General features: G+C 44.5%; 1 protein-coding gene across 3 annotated transcripts in view; it reads right to left on the bottom strand.

Annotated features, from left to right (window-relative positions):
- Positions 1-220: 220 nt before the first annotated feature.
- Positions 221-24,915, bottom strand: part of ALCAM (activated leukocyte cell adhesion molecule) — a 138,232-nt gene continuing 113,537 nt past the window's right edge. Inside the window, exons 9-17 of one of the 3 annotated variants that reach the window (XM_068168431.1) lie at positions 20,264-20,376; positions 19,234-19,369; positions 19,002-19,139; positions 17,060-17,188; positions 15,895-15,933; positions 15,451-15,568; positions 13,325-13,381; positions 6,456-6,568; positions 221-3,859 (exon numbers count right to left, since the gene is read on the bottom strand). In XM_068168431.1, coding sequence (XP_068024532.1) covers positions 6,481-6,568; positions 13,325-13,381; positions 15,451-15,568; positions 15,895-15,933; positions 17,060-17,188; positions 19,002-19,139; positions 19,234-19,369; positions 20,264-20,376 — 818 coding nt within the window. In that variant the 3' untranslated portion in view covers positions 221-3,859; positions 6,456-6,480. Of the gene's footprint in view, positions 3,860-6,455; positions 6,569-13,324; positions 13,382-15,450; positions 15,569-15,894; positions 15,934-17,059; positions 17,193-19,001; positions 19,140-19,233; positions 19,370-20,263; positions 20,377-24,915 lie in introns of all 3 variants that reach the window. The other 2 variants (XM_068168430.1, XM_068168432.1) reach the window with 2 other exon arrangements.

Raw genomic sequence — 24,915 nt, forward strand, 5'->3', positions numbered from 1 at the left:
TCAGCCTCTCCTCACAGGGCTCCTCAGAAGCACAAATGCTTATGCTCTCTAGGTCTTGACATTCTGCTTCCCAAGAATGCCCATGGCCCTCCTCTGAGCTTCATGAGGCTTTTCACCCCAGATTCCATCAGGCCTATTTAGAGGATCCGAATGAGCTCCAGGCAAGAGCCCTCCTTCACGTTCAGCTGTGCTCTGGTGAACTGAGATTTCAGACCACACATGAAGACATACTTCAGTTTTATTGTTGTTTAGGCATGGATAGAAACATTGAATTTCGCACTCTCGGCTCTCGAAAGGTGCCCGTAGTGAACTCGGAGCAGTGAAAAAACCCAGCCCCTAGGACTGAGGATTTAAAGTGCATAGGAGATCTACCAGAATCCCAACAGGCGAGGAGCTGTTGTCCTTCCTTCCTTCCTTGCCGTAGCTGTGGAAGTTCAAAGACTTTTTGCCTTCTTCTCTCCCTTGTATTCCCCAGACAGCAGCGCGGAAGTGTTCAGCCCTTCCCTATGCTTTGCGTTCTCTTTGGAGGCTTCTTGCCTTTGTTTCAGCCCTAGGCTGTAGTGTCATCAACAAAGACAGGCTGCAGACTCCTTCCCAGGACTCTGGCACAAACTTCTCTTGGTCAAGAGTCAAGCCCACCTCAGGAGTTTTGAGTGTTAGCAGTTGGCAGTGTTCTTGCACCAAAGGAAAGGAGAACAAAAACAGAAGAAGAAGAAGAAGAAGATATATATATAGATAGAGGAACCTCTTTTGTGTGTGTGTGTGTGTGTGTGTGTGTGTGTGTGTGTGTTCACCTTTTATTTTGGAAAGGAGAAAAACAAAAAAAAAAAACCCAAACCAGGTGTTCAAAATTTTTGTGGTTTTCTTAGAATTTTTTAACAAAATTCTAAAAAAGAAGAGGAAAAAAAAAATCATAATAATCATTACTCACAATATTTACAGAGATAACAGAATGGCTTAGCCATGCAAAACAAATCACTTTGGTTTTTGATTCTTCCCTCCCCTCCCCATCCCCCCCCACACCCCTCCCCCTCTTCCATTTTGCTTTGGTTTCAATATTGACCAAGATTAGAATTGGTTTCCTTTGGGTTTGTTTGTTGTTGGCCAAATAAACAGCAACAAATCAGAGATTAGAGGCCTAGAACAGGGCTGACTGCCCTGTGATTATTTTATACAGCATAGAGGTTTTTATAGGACATCTGATGTATTTAATCCATGCCAATGCACTACAGGAAGCTTTTATTAAGACATCAGTCACTACTGCCCAGAGACATTTAACATTGTACAAATTTACAAGTAACAGTGGTTCCTTCTTCCCCCCCACCCCCTAAATAATGCAAAAGTGGCAAAATACTTTCCTTAATGTCCACCTCTTTCACTTGGTTTGTTTATACCTACCAGCCTATAAAAACTTAGCTTTTTCCCTGGATAGTTGTAAATGGAAACCTGATGTTCTGCTTACTCTACACTGTTTTCCCTGCAACAAAGCTGCTCCTTTCCTTCCTTTCCTTCCTTTCCTTCCTTTCCTTCCTTTCCTTCCTTCCTTCCTTCCTTCCTTCCTTCCTTCCTTCCTTCCTTCCTTCCTTCCTTCCTTCCTTCCTTCCTTCCTTCCTTCCTTCCTTCCTTCCTTCCTTCCTTCCTTCCTTCCTTCCTTCCTTTCCTTCCTTCCTTCCTTCCTTCCTTCCTTCCTTCCTTCCTTCCTTCCTTCCTTCCTTCCTTCCTTCCCTCCTTCCTTCCTTCCTTCCTTCCTTCCTTCCTTCCTTCCTTCCTTCCTTCCTTCCTTCCTTCCTTCCTTCCTTTCCTTCCTCTCTTCCTTCCCTTCCTTCCCTCCTTCCCTTCCCTCCTTTCCTTCCCTCCCTCCTTCCTTCCCCAAATGAACCTTCTGCATAGAATCAAACTCCTCTCCCTTAAGCACAACCTCCTGTTGGCCATTCACCCTAAAACGTTGCCTTTGCAGTACCAGTCTAAAAAGTCCCTCAGGCATAAAACCTGTTCTTATAAAGTTACAAACTTGAGTGTAACTAAAGATACATAGACATTTCATTGTTACAGTTATATGTACTGTTTGATAAATTAGGTACCAGTTAAAAACACTAAAATTATCTCAAGGTGCATCCAATATCTGTAGCATAGTTAACAAAAACACACAAAAAATATATATATATATATTTTTTTTTCTATTCTTGTGGGAGGTGGGGGGGGGGGGGAAATATGCAGCTTTGATATGACCTTTTGAAAAGAAGAAAAGAAAATAGGGCTCCAGATTCTGAAATGAAGTTACAGTACTTTAAGGCAGCAGATAACACAAAGGAATCAAAAGATCAATCCAGACTTCCAGTTCCTTTAGCCTAATTTTAACAAGAGAGGTAACAGATCACCTATCAATACAATACCTTGGCTCCAGAGGAAAAGGATTATCAACCATTCTTTGTACATGGGCTACAACTCTTTCATTGTCATTCCCAGAGTACTTCATGGAAACTCTCTTCTCTTTCTGGCTTTTTTGGAATAGAATAGGAATAGGAATAATAGGAATAAGAATAGGAATAGGACAGGAGTAGGAATAGAAATAGGAATAGGAATAGGATAGGAATAGAATAAGAACAGGAATAGAAATAGGGATAGGATAGGATAGGATAGGATAGGATAGGATAGGATAGGATAGGATAGGATAGGGATAGGATAGAATAGAATCGAATAGGATGGGATAGAATAGAATAGAATAGAATAGGGATAGGATAGGGATAGGATAGAATAGAATAGAATAGAATAGGATGGGATAGAATAGAATAGGGATAGAACAGAATAGGAATAGGAATAGGAATAGGAATAGGAATAGGAATAGGAATAGGAATAGGAATAGGAATAGAATAGAATAGAATAGGGATAGGATAGAATAGGATAGGATAGGATAGGGATAGAATAGAGCAGGTTGGAAGAGACCTTCAAGATGATTGTGTCCAACTCATCATCTAACACCATCTAATCAACTAAACCATGGCACCAAGCACCCCATCAAGTCTCCATAGAATAGAATAGAAAGAATAGGATAGGATAGGATAGGATAGGATAGGATAGGATAGGATAGGATAGGATAGGATAGGATAGGATAGGATAGACCAGACCAGGTTGGAAGAGACCTTTGTGTGTGTGGTGTTTCCCCCCCTCCCCTTTTTTCCCCCTTTAAAATGTTCGCTTTTAGTAGCAATTTCATTTTATTCATGTCACAGCTGTCACCTTTCCTCTTTCCTGTGATTTCAGAGGATGAAAAAGGAGTTTGACATTTTTCCTTGCAGACAAATCTCACGCTCCAGGCGCCCGCTACAAAGCGGCAGCAGCGGGCGGCGGCGAGAAGGGCGGGAACGAGAGGCGCGCCCGCCCGAACAGGGGGTGGCAGAGGGCCGCCTCAAACCAAACCCTGACACCGCACACCAGATGAACAGCAACTCCCCCCCCCGCCCCCCAGAACAAAGCCTTACAGTGTATAAAAATAGCTACGTAAAAAACTTTACATAAAAGGCAAACAAAACCAAACAACAACGAAAAAGAAACCTTCAGTGCAGACATTTACAAAACAGAACGGAAAGAGTGGGGTGGGGGAAATCCGAACAGAACACGACACGGCCACCTAGCGCCATGGCTGTTGCCAAGATTAGTTTCTGGGGGGGTGGGTTGGGGGTGTGGGGGGTGTGTGTGTTTATTTTTTTTAGCTTGAGATAATTTAGTTTTGGTCTAAAATCCTTGGAAAACTTGGGGAGTATGGATCCGTTTAATACTCGAACCATGAATAGCTGTCGCGTCTCTGCGTGTGTTTAAATACAATCCACGTTCATGCTTCACTTCGGTCTATGTGTGTTCTCTGAAAAGAGGAAAGACAGCAGCCAGTTAAAACGTCTCAAAATGTGTTAATCAAGGTGATTGCTCAGTAGCTAACTTTAAGTGCCTAAGTATAAACAGCCACAGGAATAGTGCTCTCTACAGCTACCTGAAGGGAGGTTGTAAACAAGGCGGAGGTTGGTCTCTTCTCCCAGGCAGCCAGCAACACAACAAGAGGACACAGTCTCAGGCTGCACCAGGGGAGGTTTAGGCTGGAGGTTAGGAAGAAGTTCTACACAGAGAGAGTGATTGCCCATTGGAATGGGCTGCCCAGGGAGGTGATGGAGTCACCATCACTGGAGGCGTTCAGGCGGAGACTTGATAGGGTGCTTGGTGCCATGGGTTAGTTGATTAGGTGGTGTTGGGTGATAGGTTGGACTCGATGATCTTGAAGGTCTCTTCCAACCTGGTCTGGTCTATTCTATTCTCTGTTCTATTCTCTATTCTATTCTCTATTCTACCCTACCCTACCCTACCCTACCCTACCCTATCCTATCCTATCCTATCCTATCCTATCCTATCCTATCCTATCCTATCCTATCCTATCCTATCCTACCCTATCTTATCCTACCCTATCCTATCCTGCCCTATCCTATCCTATCCTATCCTATCCTATCCTATCCTATCCTATCCTATCCTATCCTATCCTATCCTATCCTATCCTACTTTCACTCTGCTGTTCAATCACAGAACTACCATGGTTGGAAAAGACCCTTTGAGATCATCAAGTCCAACCGTTATCTAAAGCTGCCAGCGCCACTACTGCACTGCATCTTCAGCACTCTATCTAGATGGCTTTTAAATACCTACAGGGATGGCAATTCAACCATTTCCCTGGGCAACCTGCTCCAGCCTTTGAGAACACTTTGGGTAGAGGAGTTTTTCCTGATGTCCAACCTAAGCCTTCGCTGGTGCAACTTCAGACCATTTCCTCTTATCCTGTCCATTGTGACTTGTGACCAGAGATCAAAACACACATCTGTCCATCTCCTTTCAACAGTGTTCTAAAGAACAATGAGGTTCTCCCCTTATCCTCCTTTTCTGCTCCTTGAAACCTCAGCTCCTTGAAAAATCAAACCACTGAAGGTGCTAATTCTGCTTGCATCCTCCCACCACTGAACACTTACTGTTCTCATTGTTCAAGAGCAGTTGATGATTACCTCAAACTTCAGCACTGTTAGCTGGTTTCCACACTGTTGTGCTACCACAGTGTTGATTTAGAATGACCTCACATGAACAAACAGATAGTCTAAACCCCTAACCCCCTAATTTTTGGGTCCTGAAAGAAGGGATGGAGCAGCAGTACTAGAATGAACCAGGCTGGAAAAGACCTTTGAGATCATCAAGTCCAACCTATCACCCAACACCATCTAATCAACTCAACCATGGCAGCATTGCCTCATCCAATTCCTTCTTAAACACTTCCAGTGATGGTGACTCCACCACCTCCCTGGGCAGCACATTCCAATGGCCAATCTCTCTTTCTGGGAAGAACTTCTTCTTAACATCCAGCCTAAACCTCCCCTGGCACAGCCTGAGACTGTGTCCTCTTGTTCTGGTGCTGGTTGCCTGGGAGAAGAGACCAACCCCCACCTGGCTACAACCTCCCTTCAGGGAGTTGTAGAGAGCAAGAAGGTCTCCCCTCAGTCTCCTCTTTTCCAGGCTAAGCAACCCCAGCTCCCTCAGCCTCTCCTCACAGGGCTGTGCTCCAAACCCCTCCCCAGCTTTGTTGCCCTTCTCTGGACACCTTCCAGCAACTCAACATCTTTCCTAACCTGAGGGGCCCAGAACTGGACACAGGACTCGAGGTGTGGCCTAACCAGTGCTGAGTACAGGGGCAGAATGACCTCCCTGCTCCTGCTGGCCACACTATTGCTGATAACATAAATGAGGACAGTGGGTGGTGCTGTTGGTGCTCCGTAGTGCTCCTCTAAGTCCTGATTAACTAATTCCTGACTAACTAAATTCTCCAATTCCTGGCTAAATAATTCCTCTAACTTCCTGCATCCACGTAGTTATTTATAGAGTATTTTACACAGCTCCTGCTTGGGGGAAACTTTCAGACCTAATGCCTTGTTACTAACTTAATACATGGTGTGTTTTTCCAGGATAACAACATGAGTGTGTCAAACCCGCAGCAAAGGAATGGTTTTGTTCTAGGGCAACTTTCATAACTGCAGTGATGATGAATAAAGCTGACCAAAGACTTTAGAAGCTTTCAGTATGGGAAGAAGACTCCTGTGAGTGTTTAAAGTTGTGACTTAAAACCTTCCAAACCATACCTAAACACATTCTTCATATACACCCCCCAACCCCCCTACACCAGAGTGGTAGATTATACAAATTCACATTTCCATTTCTCCAAGGTCTGGATTAAAATCAAGCCAAGGATTAAGTTATGCCTAAATGTTAGGGCTTCTTTTAACACACATCCATGAGTTCCTAACTGGCCACAAGCTGTGTCCCAATGTTACACAGCTCACAATCTAACCTCTGAAAGGTGAGTGACAGATTCCAAGCTGCCAGAGAGATTGCTAGGGAGAAATGGTAAGGAAAGAGCTGCAGTGTGAAATGCTTACCTGGAATGAGGACTGAGACAGTGTCTTAAGTTTCAGATTTATGATTGTTTTCTTCTAGCTTTTTGTTCTCTTCTATATTTCCAAGATCTTTGTCTACATGTTTTGATGCTGTCCTATAATGAAAGAAGGAGGTCACTTTTACACACCCATGGCTTTTTTTTCCCCCCCTCCCTCCTCACATCAATGGCACTGTCTCCTCCACTCTCAGGGAAACAGAAAAGTCTTACAGTTGGGTTCTGGGCAGAGCAGTAGGCTTGCATATGTTAGGACAGACTGAAGGAGTTGGGGCTGTTCAGTCTGGAGAAGAGAAGGCTTCGAGGTGACCTCATTGTGGCCTTCCAGTATCTGAAGGGGGCCTACAGGAAGGCTGCGGAGGGACTGCTCAGGATAGGAGAAGGGGGATAGGACTAGGGGGAATGGAATGAAGCTGGAGGTGGGGAGATTCAGGCTGGATGTGAGGAGGAAGTTCTTCACCATGAGAGTGGTGAAGCCCTGGAATGGGTTGTCCAGGGAGGTGGTTGAGGCCCCATCCCTGGAGGTGTTTAAGCCCAGGCTGGATGAGGCTGTGGCCAGGCTGATCTAGTGTGGGGTGTCCCTGCCCATGGCAGGGGGGTTGGAACTAGATGATCTTTGTGGTCCCTTCCAACCCTGACTGATACTATGATACTATGTCTGTGATCAGGGCAATAGTACCAGTTTCCCCAACTGGTGTTAGTAGCACAGGGAGTATTGTAGTGAGGTGGGGGCTTGGTATTTTCTCCCTAGTAGCAGCTGATAGAGTGAGAGGAAAGGGCCTGAAATCGTGCTGGGAAGGCTTGGGCTGGAGATGAGGAAAAAAAATGTCTTTGCTGCAGGAGCAGTCAGCCATTGGAACAGGCTGCCCAGGATGGTGGTGGAGTCACCATGCTTGGAGGTGTTCAAGAAACCTGTGGCCATGGCACCTTGGGACATGGTTTAATGGCCATGGTAGGGCTAGGCTGATGGTCAGACTCAATCTTAGAGGTCCTTTACAACCAAAGCAATTCTAAGATTGTGGTTGGGTTGTGTCTGTCTGATTTACCTCTTGAGGAATTCACAATTGTTCTGAGATATCAAACATTTAGTAGGGTTAAAGCAACTGTGCAGATCCATGCATTCCTTGATGAATTCAATGGTGTAGCTCTTGTCAATAACCAAGAGTTTGGTATCAGGCCTACTGAAACGTTAGAAGCGTGGCTAAGACCTCTAGATCAACTAAGATCTCTTGATCAACATAGCAATGTTTTGCCTCCATGCACTAATTGACTTACAGAGCCTGTACCAAACAGAAGCTCTTTAACTGTGAAGAAACTGACTAAAACACTGGTGACACCAAAAAAACCCAACCAGTTCCTCCTTTGCCTTCACAGAATGGTTTGGATTGGAAGGGACCTTGAAGACCACTGAGTTCCAACTCCCCTGCTATGGACAGGGACACTTTCCACTCAACCAGGCTGCTCAAAGCCTTCTTGATCTGTGCTAGTTACGACTGGCAAGCGTTGGGTAAAGCTCTGTCTAAAACTTTTGGGTAAAGATTGTGCACAGGTTTGAGGGGGAAGGAGAAAAACAACCCAACAGAGGTATGCCTCATTTGAAAAGAACAGGTCCTCCTTCATGCAAGTAGAGGAGATGAATTAATGAGTTAAGTGCCTAGTTTAGCTTAGCACAATAAAGCCACTAAGCCCTTCATTTAATACGTGAGAAGCCTCCCTGTCTGCCAAGGTGAAAGATTCCTGCAGCGCTGCGATAACATTTGGAAGGCCACAATTTTTAACATGTAAATGGGCAAATGTGTTTGAGTGGGATGAAGTCAAATCCCCTGTGTCAAAGCAGATTATTGTATATGCATTTTCTAGGAGGATAATTTGTTTCCCCTACAGAAAAGTTAGCATCTGTTGCGACAGATTCATGCACGCGCTCACCCTTGCTGCCAGGGTAAGGACCCGGAGTGACACTGACTTGCAAGGTAACAATGGAGACACAGGCTGGCAAGATTGGGTGACATGTCATGCTGACACCATGCAGGTATGTACTTCCCCAAACATCAACTGTTTGCCAGTGGAGGGTTTCTCTGCACATCCTCCATCTGAGCAAAGGCTGCTGGTGCTGGCTGGAGCACCTTGTGTGCCCTGAGCTGAAGTAGCCTTAACACTACTACTACTACTACTACTACTACTACTAAGCTAGGTTGGAAGAGACCTTCAAGATCATGGTGTCCAACCCATCAACCAATCCAACCCACCTAAACAACTAACCCATGGCACCAAGCACCCCATCAAGTCTCCTCCTGAACACCTCCAGTGATGGTGACTCCTCCACCACCCCGGGCAGCCCATTCCAATGGGCAATCTCTCTCTCTGTATAGAACTTCTTCCTAACATCCAACCTAAACCTCCCCTGGTGCAGCACCTTGTATGGTGCTGTCACAGACTGGCAGATTGCTTTGGGTTGGAAGGGACTCTCAAGGGTCATCTTGCTCAACCCCCTGTAGTGAACAGGAACACCTTCAACTATCAACTAGATCAGGCTGCTCAGGGCCACATCTAGTCTGGTGTTGAATGTCTTCAGGGATGGAGCCTCAACCACATCCCTGGGCAACCTGCTCCAGTATTTCACCATTGTGAAGAACTTCCTCCTAATGTCCAACTTGAATCTACCCTGCTCCAGAGTTTCAAAGTGTTGCCCCTCATCCTATCTCAAAGGTCTTTTCCAACCTGGTCTGGTCTACCCTATCCTATCCTATCCTATCCTATCCTATCCTATCCTATCCTATCCTATCCTATCCTATCCTATCCCACCCTATCTCATTCCTGCAAGCCCTTCTCAACAGACCCTCCCTAGCCTTCCTGTAGGTGCCCTTCAGATATTGAAATGTAGCTATAAGTCAAGAGAGCACAGCTGAGTCCCTGTCTCAGAAGAGTGTCTGCAGGGGTGAAAACACACCTCTGCTGCTGAAATACTGCTCTCTGGGCTTTGAGAGGAGCCTTTGGGGTAGAGTGCCAGGGGGACATAAACTGCAGTGGATGGACATTAAGAAGAGGTTCTTTACAGTAAGGCTAGTGAAATACTAGAACAGGTTGCTCAGAGATGGAACCATTCAAGGCCAAACTTGATGAGGCCCTGAGCAACCTGATCTAGTAGAAGGTGTCCCTGCCCATGGCAGGGGGTTTGGAAGTAGATGATCTTCCAGGTCCCTTCCAACCCAAACCATTCTATGAATCTGTGACAATGTGAGAGAGCAGGGAAGATGAGAAGCTGAAAGCATCTGGGGTTTGCTGTATCGAGCTGGTCTTAGCTGAAACACCAAATGTTTTGGCAGGAAGGTTGGAGTCAGTGTTCTCCATGAGGTCCTTTCCAACCCCTACCCCTCTGTGATTCTGTGAGCTGCAGGTGAGGAAGCAATACCATGCAGGTCTACACTCAGCCACTGCTTCTGCCTGCTCTTGCAGACAAGTGAGTGGAGTACTGGACTGACTACTGGCATGGCTTGGTGTCAGTCTTTTTTTTTGGGGGGGGAGGGGCTCTTATCAAGAGTTTTACAGTGCCCAAAGCAGACTGAATCCACATGACCTGACACTTAACAGTGGAGGGAACTGTAACTAGCATCCCCAGTCTTTGATCAGGTTGAAATTATTCAGTGACTAAAGCTGGGAGACCCTGCAATGTGACCAGGTGTTGGTTTTTCCAAGCGGTTTATTTTAGTTCTACATTCAATTAAACTGTTCCCCCCCCACTAAATGTCACCTCTGCTTTCCTACAGCCAAAAATGAGTGGGAAATGGGGAAGATTTAAAAGGCAGCAGCTGACTTTGAACTCCAGGGTTGGGAGGATGGTGTATATGCCCCTTGTTTGAAAGGAAAGCAGCAGCACTTTTTCATGGCTGGACACTCAGATGGATTTAGATTCTCAGTGCCTGAGACTGAAATCCTGCAATTTAATTCTGGTGGTCTGGTGAGCTTGCTGACTTTCTGTGTTGTGTATTCCCCCAAATGCTGGTATCTGGGCAGATTCACCACGTCAGCACAAGCACTGCTGCTGCCTCTTTTAGTGTTATCTAAATGACGCTATTAAGAGACGCCAGAGTAATTCTGCACTGAGCTGCAGCAGTGTGATCCATTGGCCGAGCCCTGCCAACAGCAGAGCAATAGGAGACCCTGGCAGAGCACCAATCCTCAGGGCTTGACAGACGTGGTCTGGGTTTGTAACAGAGAAATGCCTCAAAACATGGTTTCCATTGCTTCCTGAGGTGACTTGAGGCACAGGACAAATGGTCCTTTGCCAGCTTGACAGCCAACAAGAGCTCCTTGCTTTTTTTTTGTGTACATTAATTCCTGTAAACTTGCTCCATTTGCAACTAAAAAGTGACTTTTGAGGACACCAGACCAGCTGGGCAGTATGGCCAGAAATATGCCTAAAGGATTTGCCAAAGAGGACAAAACAGTCCACCTCTGCCTGGGCCATATCATGCACTTAATATCTACAGCCCTGTGAAGTCCACACCTTAGCATGCTCTGAACATACTGCTCTAAAGAGTGAGAAGCTGGTTGTATGGATGTCCCCTCCCTGGAGGTGTTCAAGGCCAGGCTCAAAGCTGTACCAGGGGAAGTTTAGGCTGGAGGTGAGGAGAAAGTTCTTCCCAGAGAGAGTTGTTAGCCATTGGAATGTGCTGCCCAGGGAGGTGGTGGAGTCACCATCCCTGGAGGCATTCAAGAGGGGATTGGAAGTGGCACTTGGTGCCATGGTTTAGTCATGAGCTCTGTGGTGACAGGTTGGACTCGATGATCTTTGAGGTCTCTTCCAACCTTGGTGATTCTGTGATCTGGTGGAAGGTGTCTCTGCCCATGGCAGTGAGGTTGGAACCAGGTGATCTTTAAGGTCCCTTCCAACCTAAACCACTCTTGTGGAACGTGGTGGTGCTTGCCAACCTCGACTTTCTATGTTCCTGTTTTTTTAACTTTTAAATCAACTTGTAACTCATGGATCACTCCAAACTCTTGCTAAAATTATGACTCCTATTTTACATTTATCTGTGCTTGCCTTTCAGGAAAACAATTATCCTCAGGGAATCCTAATCAAACTCTGCAAGAAGAAACCAAGTAAGGATTTCAATCTTCTCTGGGGTGAATTTCTGTGCCAAGGTGCTGTTATTTTCATGGATTCTGTTTAATCTTCACAGTATTGTTTTTAATATAAAGACCATTTTCCATCTCAATTGCTTTGCTTGCTGGAGAGTAAATATTGAGTATTAAATATTAATGACTGAGTGTTAAATATTAAAGACTGGAGCAGGGAGATTTAGATGGGATGTTAGGAATTCTTTACAGGGAGGGTGGTGAGACATGGGCAGTAGAGTCCTCCCTACTCTAGTCATGAGGTCTGTGGTGACAGGGTGGACTCAATGATCTTTGAGGTCTCTTCCAACCTTAGTGACACTGAATACTGAGACACTGAAACAGGTTGTCCAGGGAGGCTGAGGATACCCCTCCCTGGAGATGTTCAAGGCCAAGCTGTATGAGGTCTTGAGCAACCTGCTGTAGTGGGAGGTGTCCCTGCCTGTGGCAGGGGGCTTGGAATTAGATGATCTTTAAGGCCTCTTCCAACCCAAACCATTCCATGGATGTGGCACCTCTGTTTCCTCCAATCTTGCTTTCCACTTAATCCAATTATTTTCACATGTCAATCAGCAGGAAGAAAGGCAAACATGAGAAAGACATTGCAGCCATCCAGCAATGAGTGACTGCTTTCTAATTTCTGTCACTCTCACAGAAGATTTATGCTGTGAAGCAGACAGCTTCAGAGCTGTCTCTTCTCTGGCAGGGAGCTACAGGATAAACAATAGAAATGCTGAATCTTGCTCCAAACATACAGCAATTTTCCTATGCATTCCACCTGCCACGTTTGGATTCATGTCTTTATTTCCTATACAGTATCAGAAAAAGCAGAATTGTTGTGATCTAAGTGCTCAGTTTCAGAGACACTAATAACAGCCTTGATTGCTGTGACCTAAGAAGAATTTCAAGAGCTTGGTGTGCTCTGAGTGTGAACAATCTTACGACTGCTGCTGTGCTTCAGTTTGCCTAGCTGAGTTTTCCTTCCCTGGATTTTAACTCACGTTAACCTTGCTCTAGCTCAATGTGATGTATGATCTTCCAACCTTGGGGATTCTAGTTTTGGAAGTGCACAAAGCACAAGGAGCAGAAAATGGGCCAAAGAGCCAATCTGCATGCAAAACTTCCGTGCTGAGGGAAGAGGGACACAGGATGCTGGGTGCATTGTTTTCTTTCTAAGGTTTTAAGATGGTGACATTTTGGTGAGGGTGAAATAAGGAAAAAAAAAAAACCATGGTGAAAATTTGATTGACTTTCTGGCAAGCTGCAGCTCTCATTTGTGCAGGTTTTACTGAAGATGGGTGTCCTAAAACCACTCCATAGAGGTCTGACATGAAAAAAAATTAGGAAGATTGTGAAGTGCTAACTTCGTATTCTGCTCACTGCAGACTGGGAATGGAGAAACCTGCAGGAAACAAGTCTTTGGCCTTCTGCTCAGATGAAGGAGAAGCATGGCATGCTGGGGTAGGGGTAGCCTCAACTCTTTATCCAAGAATGGGCTGTCTGCAGGATTTGGAATAGATATGAAGTCCCTGATTCAGTGGGGAAAAAACCACGTAGCAACACTCAGCTTTTGCAGCAAGTGGAGCTGAGGCAGTGAGTAACTCTTTAAAAAGTGACTGGTTGTGAACAGATTCCAAGGCTACAAGGACAGCTCCTACACTCAGTGTGGATGACAAGACAAGAGAAGATTGTACAAACCACAACACCAATAATGAAAAGAGAAAGTAATGGTTTTCTTGCCTCGGCAGACTTGGAAAGTTCTGTGCTGCTGCCTTCTCACACTCCCCTTTGGTGCCACTTTGGGAATAGAGATTAGGCGAGTTACTGGTCAGGGGTGGGTTAAAAAATAAGTTAAATTACCAACTGTGGGTCTGGATGGAGATGGAGGGGTTGAGAATCAGGCAGAGGTTGTGTCTAAAGGTGTAAGGGGCCCTTTTGGGGTTTTTTTTGGCAAAGCCTAATTTAATTTCTAGGCTATAATTCATAACAAAAGTTTTGCCAGGATGGGTACTGACACTCTGCTTGCTCTTGCAAGTGTGGTGTGCAGAAAGGGAGGACAACAGATCAACTGAAACACAGGCAGAGAACAGGAGGAGACTGGCAGTGATGATGCATCAATTAAGAGGCCAGCAACCATGTATCAAGTACAGTGACTTAAAGGGATTGTTGTTTTGTTCCCAGGGAACCTATCAATTCTAGCTCAAATTTTTACTCTAGGCTTGTAGAAGAGTGGTTGGGCATGAGGAAAAGAAGTGTTGTCTACTTAAAATATGCTAGGAACTATGCTGAAGATGAAGAAATCACCTTAAATCATAAAGTCTCAGCAGGGGACATGCTGCATTTTGTGATCCTTGTTAACTCTCTCCACCTAATGGTACCCAAACCACTCCTTCCAAAACCACTCCAAAGTAGTGAAGCACAGCCTCAGAAGTCCTCATTCTCACATTAAAAAAGGAAAGACTGAAGAAAATGATTGCAGATTATTCTTAGACTGGAAGTGTGGGAGGAGGAGCTCAACCCTGGAAGTGTGGGAGGAGGAGCTCAACCCTACAAGTGTGGGAGGAGGAGCTCAACACTACAAGTGTGGGAGGAGGAGCTCAACCCTACAAGTGTGGGAGGAGGAGCTCAACCCTGCAAGTGTGGGAGGAGGAGCTCAACACTATTAATACTTTATGGTTTCTGCCAAAAAAAATAAGCACAAGCACTGCAGAAACCTTATGGGTTTTAACCTCTATGGTATCTGACTGTAGTCCCCTGCTTGGGTGATTTATGACAGCTCTTGATTTGAGAAACTTCCAGACCTTGCTTAATTATGGCTGGCTGGAGTAAAATCCTTATTTATTATCCTCCCCCCCAAAAAAAACCCTACTATTATTTTTAAGCAGAGGGAGAATTCCATCCTGTACTTTCACATCAATGACAATGAACTACGTTCACAGCAAACTCCCACTGGTGTATTTTAGATTTCATTTCATTTCAATCAAAGGTCACAAAAAGAACAACTGAATTCTGAGATTTGCTTCTCTACCTGTGCTGATTTGTGCATGTTACAAATTAGCTACCTGAATCTTTCCTGTTAAGCAGCAGCTGTAAGGAATCCTTCAGAGGGCAACCCCGCTCTCAGCTCCCCCTGGAAACAAATGTGTGGCCTAAGGCCAAATGGCATGGAGTCATGGCCATCTTTAAGAGGATGGAGAGGCAGGGATTACTATCATGCACTACTGGATGATTATCATAATCCAATTGACCTTCTAAAGTGTAGTGAGAAAGAACTTTTTAAAGCAAACAGGTCTCAGTGGAAGATCCTGTTCTGTGCCCAGGGTGGCTGAAACGCTGATTTAGATGATGACTTCTAGATTTTCAGCAACACAAGGTCTGTCTTTACCAATTCACTTCAGAGATCTCAAAGTCTAGATGAACAAATGAATTGAGGATCTCTCTTCTCCCTGAGATGGTTTAGAGTAATCTGTAACTTACTCCATTTTTAAGGCAAGCAAGCGACCCAACTTCTAAATGAAGACAATTTCTAGTACCAGGAAAACCACACAGTGGTAACACCCCACAATTAAGCAGCAGGTACTACACTTCAATGCAAAATTAAGCAGAAAATTTGCCCTTCAGGGAAGCAGATTTTGTGATGCTCTAAGGAAAGTCTTGGAACCCCACCTCCAGGAGGCGAGCCCTGCTAGGACAAGCCGATCAGAGGGACGAGTGTTCCTTTCCCTATTAAATGCATCAACTTCACCAACTTATCCACACTGAGACTACTGCACTGCTGCAGGAAGGAAAGCAGGTCCCCATGCATTTCTGCTTAACAATAGCCCTGTGGTGTTCACTTTTGTATCCAGGTTTCCACAATTTCTTACTTTGATTTCTTCACGTAGAGCCAGTAGACGACACCTGCGACCAGAGCCACCAGCAGAAGACCGACTACAATCCCCACTATTAGCTTTGCCTGGTCATTAACCTTTTCACTGTTGTCATCTGAAGCAAAGAAGAGAAGTTAATGAGGTGAGCTGTAGCACAGGGAGGCATTACATCACTTCTAGAGAACTTCCATCAGAAACAAGAAAACAGGGTCAGAAAGTAGCAATTTAGTACAGTAGGTCTCGTCGCCTTGAAGTCCTGCTCTTAGAAACATGGTTTAAAGTTTAAAAGGAGTCCCACTCTTAGTCAATCATGGCACCAGGTTATTTCAAATCAAGACCAGCTCTGAGGGAGAGTGGAAATTTTTCAGTGGCACTAGATAGGTCTTGAACTGAGGCAATCAACAGGAAGGGTTATGGAGAGAGAGAGAGAACTGTACGTACCGCTTCTATCCTCTGGTTCGTCGTACTCTGGAATGCTTACTGAAAGGAAAAATGTTACAATTAAAGACAGAATGTGTGAGACCTGAAGATCACCTTTAATTGCCTATTTACAGCCATGCCAGAAACACAGGCACTTCAGGCAGTGTTTGCCAAGCAACAAGGTAATTAATTGTAGGGAATCATAGAATCATTTAGGGTAGAAAAGACCTCTAGGATCATCGAGTCCAACCTAACACCCCCATGGCCATTAAACCATGTCCCAGAGTTTCTTCAACACCTCCCAGGGTGGTGATTTAAGCAGAGGTCCTTCCTTTCTAATTGTAACATATCCAGTTGAGGAGTCTTATTCAAAAACCTCTATTGCTCTATTTATGAGTGTTTCTGTGCTGCCTTTCCACAAACTGTGGCTTCTTAGCACCTTTCATCACTGAAGAGTGACATTTGATTACAGCCCAGTAGGGCTGATTCCTTTAGAGACAAGTCATACCAGTAAAAACAAAGTGGAGTTTGGACACTAAAAGATCAGCTTAATTTAGTGATGGATAAAGACTTCTGTCCTGTAATAATGTATCATTGTGCCACATTTTTGTACTATCATGCTATAATATTACTTATTTTTGTAAGTAATCACAGAATGCCAGGTTGGAAGGGACCTTAAGGATCATGTAGTCCAACCTGTCTAGGTAATAGTAGAGTTGGAATGAGCTATCCTAGCACCCTGCCAAGCTGAGTCTTCAAACTGACGAATGCAGGGGAATCCTTGGCAGATGATCCCAATGTCTAACTGTTCTCACAGTGAAACATTTTCTTCTGCAGTCCAAGTGGAACCTCCCCAGGAGTAACTTGTCCCCATTACCCCTTGTCTTTTCCATGGGACTCCTTGTAAAAAGGAGAGTCTCCATCCTCCTGGTAGCCAGCCCTTGGTGCGCTGGTACATGGTAATTTATTGCTTACATGAGATAACGAGCCAAGGAGGCCAGGAGGACTGAGTCCAGAAAGCTATCAGGGTACTACTGATCAAAGTGCTTTTACAATTGTTTGACTCAAGATAGAAAGGTTCAGCATCTTCTCATCAACACTACTGTCAACATCCTGTGAGTGTGAAGCGTGGGGCCTTCATGTGAAGCTCTGACTTTAAGGAAACAAGTCTTTAGAAAACACTCACTAGCAGAGACATTCAGGGAGGTCACAGTCCTTTCTAGCTCATTTTCTGCAATGCAAGTCAAAGTCACATTTTCCTCAGGAGCAATTACAATTTTACTGGAAAATCTTCCATTAACATATTTGGTCTCCTCTGTCTGAAAAGGTACAAAAATGAAGATTAGTATCCTTGGGGGGGGGGGGGAAAACACAAAACAAAAAGGCAAAGCAAATCAGATGCATCACCTGGATGACACATTGAAAAATATTCAAAGGGAAGGACCTTTCAACCACTATTTCAGTTTTCCAACCAACAACAATAGAAAGAATGCAGTGTTATACCAAATGGTAATGTGACTGTGTGAGTATCATAGTGGTATCATGGTATCAGTCAGGGTTGGAAGGGACCACAAGGATCATCTAGTTCCAACCCCCCTGCCATGGGCAGGGACACCCCACACTAGATCAGGCTGGCCAGAGCCTCATCCAGCCTGGGCTTAAACACCTCCAGGGATGGGGCCTCAACAACCTCCCTGCACAACCCATTCCAGGGCTTCACCACTCTCATGGGGAAGAACCTCCTCCTCACCTCCAGCCTGAATCTCCCCACTTCCAGCCTCATTCCATTCCCCCTAGTCCTATCACTACCTGAGATCCTGAGAAGTCCCTCCCCAGCCTTCCTGTAGGCCCCCTTCAGATACTGGCCAAGATATCCAGCTGCAGCCACATTTTGTATTGTGTGTGCTGTAAGACCACTGATGAAGATGCATTTGTGGGAGAGCTAACCACAGTGTATTTGCTTCTGGCTTTTTGTTGCTGTTTTGGGTTTTGGGGTGTGTGTGTGTGTGTGTTGTTTCGGTTTTCTGTTTGTTTGTTTTCCACTATTAAAACACATTCCAAGTGACAAAATCCTTACAAACCCCAAACTAAACTCCTCAAGTCTCATTCCTGTCCATCTTTTGAGGAAAATAATCACTGTTAAGCTTCCCACTTACTAGCTTTCCAAGTTGTTTTTCCAAGCTGCAAGTATGTGCTGGTACCTGCCAAACACCCCTAGTAGTATCTGTGCTCTAAGTGTGATGTGAAGTTGCTCCTTGAATCTGCTGTACATAATTCATTGATGAATACAATATCCAGAGAAAATGATTTCCAATCATTTACATGACTCCAAGACAATTCCTGCCCTATGGCCTCAAGGAGATGGACAGATTTGGACAGCTAGACATAATACCTGTGGAGACTCAGATTGTACTTCCAGTCTTTTACTGCTTGTCTAGATGTCTCATTTTTTTTCCCCTGCTAAGGCAGAGTATGTTAGTGCTTTGCATGTGATGTGGCAATCAATCAATATGAAAACACTTCAATTTGCTTACTTTCCAGGAATTTTTCCTGCTGTATATGGCTACTCCCTGTTTCCTCCCTAGGATAACAGCGTTATGCTTCTATTTCCAGGGAGAAGCAGCAGGTGTAACCACTCAAAAACCATAAAAATCAAGATAAAAAACTGCAAAGCCCATCAGGAAGCACACTGACTCTCTTTTCTGACTGTTACTTGCCACATTTCATTACATCTCCCCCAGTTAATGCCCACATCAAGCACCCATTTGCTTTCTAATGGAAGTTCTGTAGCTCTGTCATTCATCAAACGCAGGGGCAACACCAGATAAAATGACTAAATACCTTAAGTGAAAGAAAAAAAAATCCTATTTCATCTACAACCTTCTATTTTTCCTTCCAGATTTGGCTTGCAGCCCTTAGCTCTTCCATGCCTCCACCTGCTCTGTTCAGAAATCATCTTTATCATCAGAAATCATCTCTGTGAGTACCACTGCAGCTACAGCTTCCACTCCACTCTCTCTTAGATAAATGAAATAGACTTATTTTCTTCAATCTTGCCACCTAGAAAATATCCCTTGATTTTAAGGAATGCACTACCTGTGGATGAATAAAGTAGTAAGAGAAGATACTTGCTTTATTGATGATGCTTCCACTGCCAGTAACTGTCCATTGCACTGCAGGTTTGGGGAAACCTTCCACATGGCAGACAATTGTTTTAGACATTTTATTTGTGTTGGTTTTCTTTGTCATTTTGATTTGAGGCTTTCCTACAGGACAAAAAAAGGTTACAGTTATCCACTTTGAACAAACAAACAAACACACACACACCTGATTAATAACAACAGCTACCTGCTCTCTTACCTTCCACAATAAGTTTGAGTGTCTTTCTTTTCTTTAACCCTTCCACTTCCTGCAGAGTAGTTTCACAGATGTAGTTTCCAGCATCCTGATACTGAAGACTTGAAAATGATGGACTTGTTTGCATTCTGGTATTGTCCTGAGAAAGGAAGGAGTTAATCTCTGTGAATCCTAACCCAGAATACATTAACCTCTAAGTTGGAAATGTGGCTACAGAATTTTTCACATGCTTTGGTGGATTAGAGTCTTAGTTTTTGGAGAGCTCCCCCATTAATATCTACTTTTGAATAGCTGGCTGCAACATAACAGCAGGAGAAGTGGAAACTACTGGAGATCTAGAAAAGCCACTTCCCTTCTTTTTGAACAGGACATAGATGGGGGAAGAAGGATTTCTGAGCTTTTATAGGCTAGTCCACTACTAGGCTAGTCTATTACTAGGCTGGCCAAACCCACTAGTGATGCAAATTGTTTGATACACAGGCAACTCCCCTCTAGGCCAGGCTTAGCAGATCAACACCTGCTACTAAAGAACCATCAAGCATCACTATTTTTAGTTTCCAGTAGTGCAGGCTTGATTTAAACCCACCATCTATGACAGCTACCTTTTTTCCCCCACCAGCCACTAACTGCTATTTGATCTCTCAATCCACTTTGCTACTATTATGTTTATTGGAACCAAGACTAAGCTTGCCTCAGAAAACAATTAATGGATCCAAATTCCTCCAAATAGGCTTTCCTTCTCAGAGGGACCCAATTCTCCAAGTGTTTTGTAGAGATTATTTCAGAAAGTTACACTTCTGGCACTACTTCCCTTGCACATGATTTTCAGCCAGCAGCCTGAAGTCAGCAGCTCTCATTTGAGCCCCATCTGTAAGCTTCACTTTAACAAAGTTCCTTAAAAAGTCCAATGAACTCCTTCTGCTCCCCTTGCCTCCCCCTTCCTTTCCTCCCTTCCTTCCAGAACACTGAAGCAGCAGCAGTAACAAGAAGAGGTGAACACTCAGATGAAGTGTGAAGTAGACAAATTGCTGACCTTTATCCAAAACACAGTTGCATTTCTGCTGGAAGAAATCGTGCATGACACAGGCAGGGCCTCGCCAATCTGCTTGGTGACTTCGCCACTAGGAGTAAGCTGCAAATCCAAATCTGGACAGAAACAGCACTTGTCAAAAGTTAATCCTGGCCTATTTCAAAGGCTTACCAAGGAAAGAAAATGGGCCTAATTACACTCATTAAATTCAAGATTTCATGTCTCCAATAAAGCCTAAGTCAATTTCGCAAGTTCAGGGAGGAGGGAGAATTATCCTAAAATAGGCACTGCAGAACATCCATGGTTTTGCTGTAATTATCACCTAAATGGAAAAGCAAAACCACAGTAATCACCAGACAAGTGGATACATTTGATTTCACCTAGCACTGCTGAAAGAATAATAGAGGAGAAAGGAGGAGATGGAGGAGTCCTTCACATAGCAATCTGTGCAGCTTGGGAAGGGAAGCACAGGCTGCTATGGGCTAGGTAGAAGTCTGTCTTCAGAGGAGATGCCATGCAGATGGGGATAGGTTTACCTGAACAGTAGAATGGAATAGAATAGAATAGAATAGAATAGAATAGAATAGAATAGAATAGAATAGAATAGAACAGAACGGAATAGAATGGAATGGAATGGAATGGAATGGAATGGAATGGAATAGAATAGAATAGAATAGAATAGAATAGAATAGAATAGAATAGAATAGAATAGAATAGAATAGGAATAGGAATAGGAATAGGAATGGGAATAGAATTAACCATGTTGGAAAAGACCTTCCAGATCATCAAGTCCAACCTATCACCCAGCACCATCTAATCAACTAAACCATGGCACCAAGAGCCCCATCCAGTCTCTTCCTAAACACCTCCAGTGATGGTGCCTCCACCACCTCCCTCGGCAGCACATTCCTGTGGCCAATCTCTCCATGAAGAATTTCTCCCTAACATCCAGCCTAAACCTCCCCTGGTGCAGCTTGAGACTGTGTCCTCTTGTTCTGGTGCTGCTTGCCCGGGAGAAGAGACCAACCCCCACCTGGCTGCAACCTCCCTTCAGGTAGTTGTAGAGAGCAGTAAGATCTCCCAAAATAAGAATGGAGGAGAGGAGGACAAAGGGTAACTTTCTCAAATCTGAGGAAACAAGCTGATTTTCATCTAGAGGAGGTGAGGATGGGTAACACAGAGTGCATGAGACATGATACTGAAGGCATGAAGAGTCTGAATCACAGGGTTCTGAGGCCCTTTGATATATTGCTTTTTCATCTGCAATGTCAAAAGCCATTTTTGTGTAAGTCAGTGTTCAAGCATTGCCTGACCTGTTTTGGCTCCAGGGAAACTGCAGTTGGTGAGAACCACTTACAGAAAGATCAGTAAACACTGCTCTAGATTTTTCTTGGTATATGGATTTGGTGGTCTGGTGTCGACTGAAGGAGTTGAGGCTGTTCAGTCTGGGAAAGAGAAGGCTCCCAGGGGACCTAATTGTGGCTTTCCAGTATCTGAAGGGGGCTACAGGAAGGCTGGGGAGGGACTGCTCAGGATCTCAGGCAGTGATAGGACTAGGGGGAATGGAATGAAGCTGGAGGTGGGGAGATTCAGGCTGGAGGTGAGGAGGGAGTTCTTCCCCATGAGAGTGGTGAAGCCCTGGAATGGGTTGTCCAGGGAGGTGGTTGAGGCCCCATCCATGGAGGTGTTTAAGAGCAGGCTGGCTGAGGCTCTGGCCAGGCTGATCTAGTGTGGGGTGTCCCTGCCCATGGCAGGGGGGTTGGAACTAGATGATCCTTGTGGTCCCTTCCAGCCCTGACTGATTCTGTGATGCTATGATAAAAAAGCCCCAAACAAACACACACACAAAATGCAAACAAACAACCCCCCACCCCCCTCCCAAAGCCACACAGAAAGAAAAGCAGAGTTTGCCAAGCTAAATTGCTTTTGTTTCCCCTCACAGTGCCTTGCTTGGAGCCAAACTGCCTGGTTGAAGGACTATCACAGATGCAGAGACACACACACTCGCAAATGGCAAGCACACATGATTTCATCATGAGTATAGTCCTTGCTGCAGAAGGAGTGAAAAACATCCTTTTGGCTTTTAAGCACAGTTTGAATAAAATAGAAAAAAGGCTGGAGGCAAAATCACAGTTGGTAGAGGAAAGGGAAAACAGTGTCTTTAAAGAAAACCACCCAAAGACAAACAGTGAACTTAGCTACTGGCTTCATTCAGTGGTTGCCCTGGGAACACTACTGTAATTAAAAGGCAGAACGAGAGGGAACAACTGGGGGTCTATCCTGTACTATGAGTCTGCATTATTATCTCTGTTATGAGTCTAATGCCTTGTCCAAGAGGTCACAAGAGCTGTACTTTCATCTGTGCATGGGTAAAGCACAGGCAGAGAAAATGGCATTGTGCTTCTGTGTTCCTGTGGGGATTTCTCCTCCTTTCTCCTCAAACTAGTAAATGCAACCAAGCCAACAAGATTCTAGAGGTCTTGTCATTGCTTCCACAAGAAAAGCAAATTACTGTTGTTGTTGTTAATAATAATATGACAGTATTTAGACAGTGAGCATCTGAGCACTACTACTAAGGAAGAAGGCTGTTTAACACAAACAAACAAACACAAAACCTAAGTTAATCTGTTTTTCCCCTCCTCAAGGTGACTTTCCTTCCACACAGCTACTTAAACCTTTTGTTCTTAGAAGCAAGAGAACACCTCAAACCCAAGAGATCAGCACAGGCTATATAGAAGGGATTCCTCTTACAGGAACTCATTGAATTTTTGGTGTTTATCTCAGGCAAGACAGAGCCCAGAGCAGTTCTTCAGCCCAGTTTTCCTCCACAGCAGCAGGCCTGATGTCTCCCCTCTCCCATATTTGGGGTGTAACTAAGTCTACAATCCCTCTTCCTTTGGGGCTCAGGAAAATGTAAACTGCCAGAACAAACTGCACAGCTAGAGCAGCATTTCACAGAATCACAGAATGCCTTGACTTGGAAGCCACCCCAAAGATCATCTAGTTCCAACCCCCTTGCCATGAGCAGGGACACCTCACAGGAGACCAGGTTGCTCCAAGCCTCATTTGTAAAATGATTTATGAAGCAAGTACAGCATTAAGCTACTGCCTGACAAAGAACCTCCTCTAGGAACCCTACATGCAGCTATTTGAGTTGGATCAGTAATTATCTGTGGGGCCCACAAAGGAATGTGATGTAGGTACTTTTTACCTCTCAATTTACATGCTCCATTAGTAAATAATCTGTTCCTGGGATGGATGGATGAGGACAGAAGTGTTTCTTGCATACAGAAACAGTCTCAAAATTCATTTTCCTTGCCATGGCATGCAAACCTTTGTTGCAAGAAATTTTCCATACATTGCCAGTGTGGCTTTGAAATGTTCTTTCATAAACAAACTTCTCATCAGGCACCCTCTTCGATGCTTGCTGGCTCTTAATGTGCTCTCACTTGAAGTCTTGCATTGATTTCAGCGCTGTCCTTGCATACCAAGTAGCACGAGGAAGAAACAAAGGGTGCTTTCTGCATGTATTACCACATCATGTGAGAGAGGTATGGAATTGATGTGGGGAAGGCTGGGACAAACAAACTGGGGGTTTGGGGTTGGTTGGGGTTTTGCTTTGGGGGTCTTTGGTTCGGTTTTCGGGGTGGTTGGTTGTGTTTCTGGTTTGGCTGGGGTTTGGTTTGGTTGGAGGGATCCGGTTCTGGGGTTTCTGGGTGTTCTGGTTTGGTAGTGGGGGTGTTCTCTGGGTTGTTTTATGCTCTAAGTGAAAATGAAACTCTGAAGTACCAAGATAGGGCGTGAGGAAATGAAAAGACCAGGCTCAGAATTATGGCAACAGCATAGGCAGGAATTTCACCCATGTATGGAAAAGGAAGTAGTAAAGGAAAAGAGGAAGGAAAATGTAGGATTTGATAGGTGCTCATAGGGATGATTTGACAGACAAAAAGCCATCATGGAGCCATAAAAAGACTGGAATGGAATGGAATGGAATGGAATGGAATGGAATGGAATGGAATGGAATGGAATAGAATAGAATAGAATAGAATAGAATAGAATAGAATAGAATAGAATAGAATAGAACAGACCAGACCAGACCAGACCAGACCAGGTTGGAAGAGACCTTCAAGATCATCGTGTCCAACCTATCATCCAACACCACCTAATCAACTAAACCATGGCACCAAGCACCCTGTCAAGTCTCCTCCTGAACACCTCCAGTGATGGTGACTCCACCACCTCCTCAGGCAGCACATTCCAATGGGCAATCACTCTCTCTGTGTAAAACTTCCTCCTAACCACCAGCCTAAACCTCCCCTGGCGCAGCCTGAGACTGTGTCCTCTTGTTCTGAAGATCTAACACCAAAAATCATGTAAGAACATGAGAAGGGGAAAGCACTAACAACTACTGAATTTTGCTGGGAAATGAATACAAAGTAAGCAATTGAAGGAGAGTGTTATAAAACTTCTAAGAGCCTGATAAAGCTATAAAAGGAGAACTCCTGACAAGAAAACATGCTGCAGAAATGCTTTAGATCAGCATAAGGCAAGCCACCCAAGGAGCTTAAAGACAGAGGCATGGTCTAGGCATTCAGGAATAACTGAACCACCCCAGGCCACTGCATCTCACTTAAACAGAGGCTTTGTTGCAGGCA

The sequence above is a fragment of the Melanerpes formicivorus genome, unplaced genomic scaffold, assembly GCF_026170545.1.
Source record: "Melanerpes formicivorus ecotype bairdi unplaced genomic scaffold, bMelFor1.0.p_v2 SCAF_138, whole genome shotgun sequence".
Taxonomy (NCBI): Eukaryota; Metazoa; Chordata; class Aves; order Piciformes; family Picidae; genus Melanerpes; species Melanerpes formicivorus.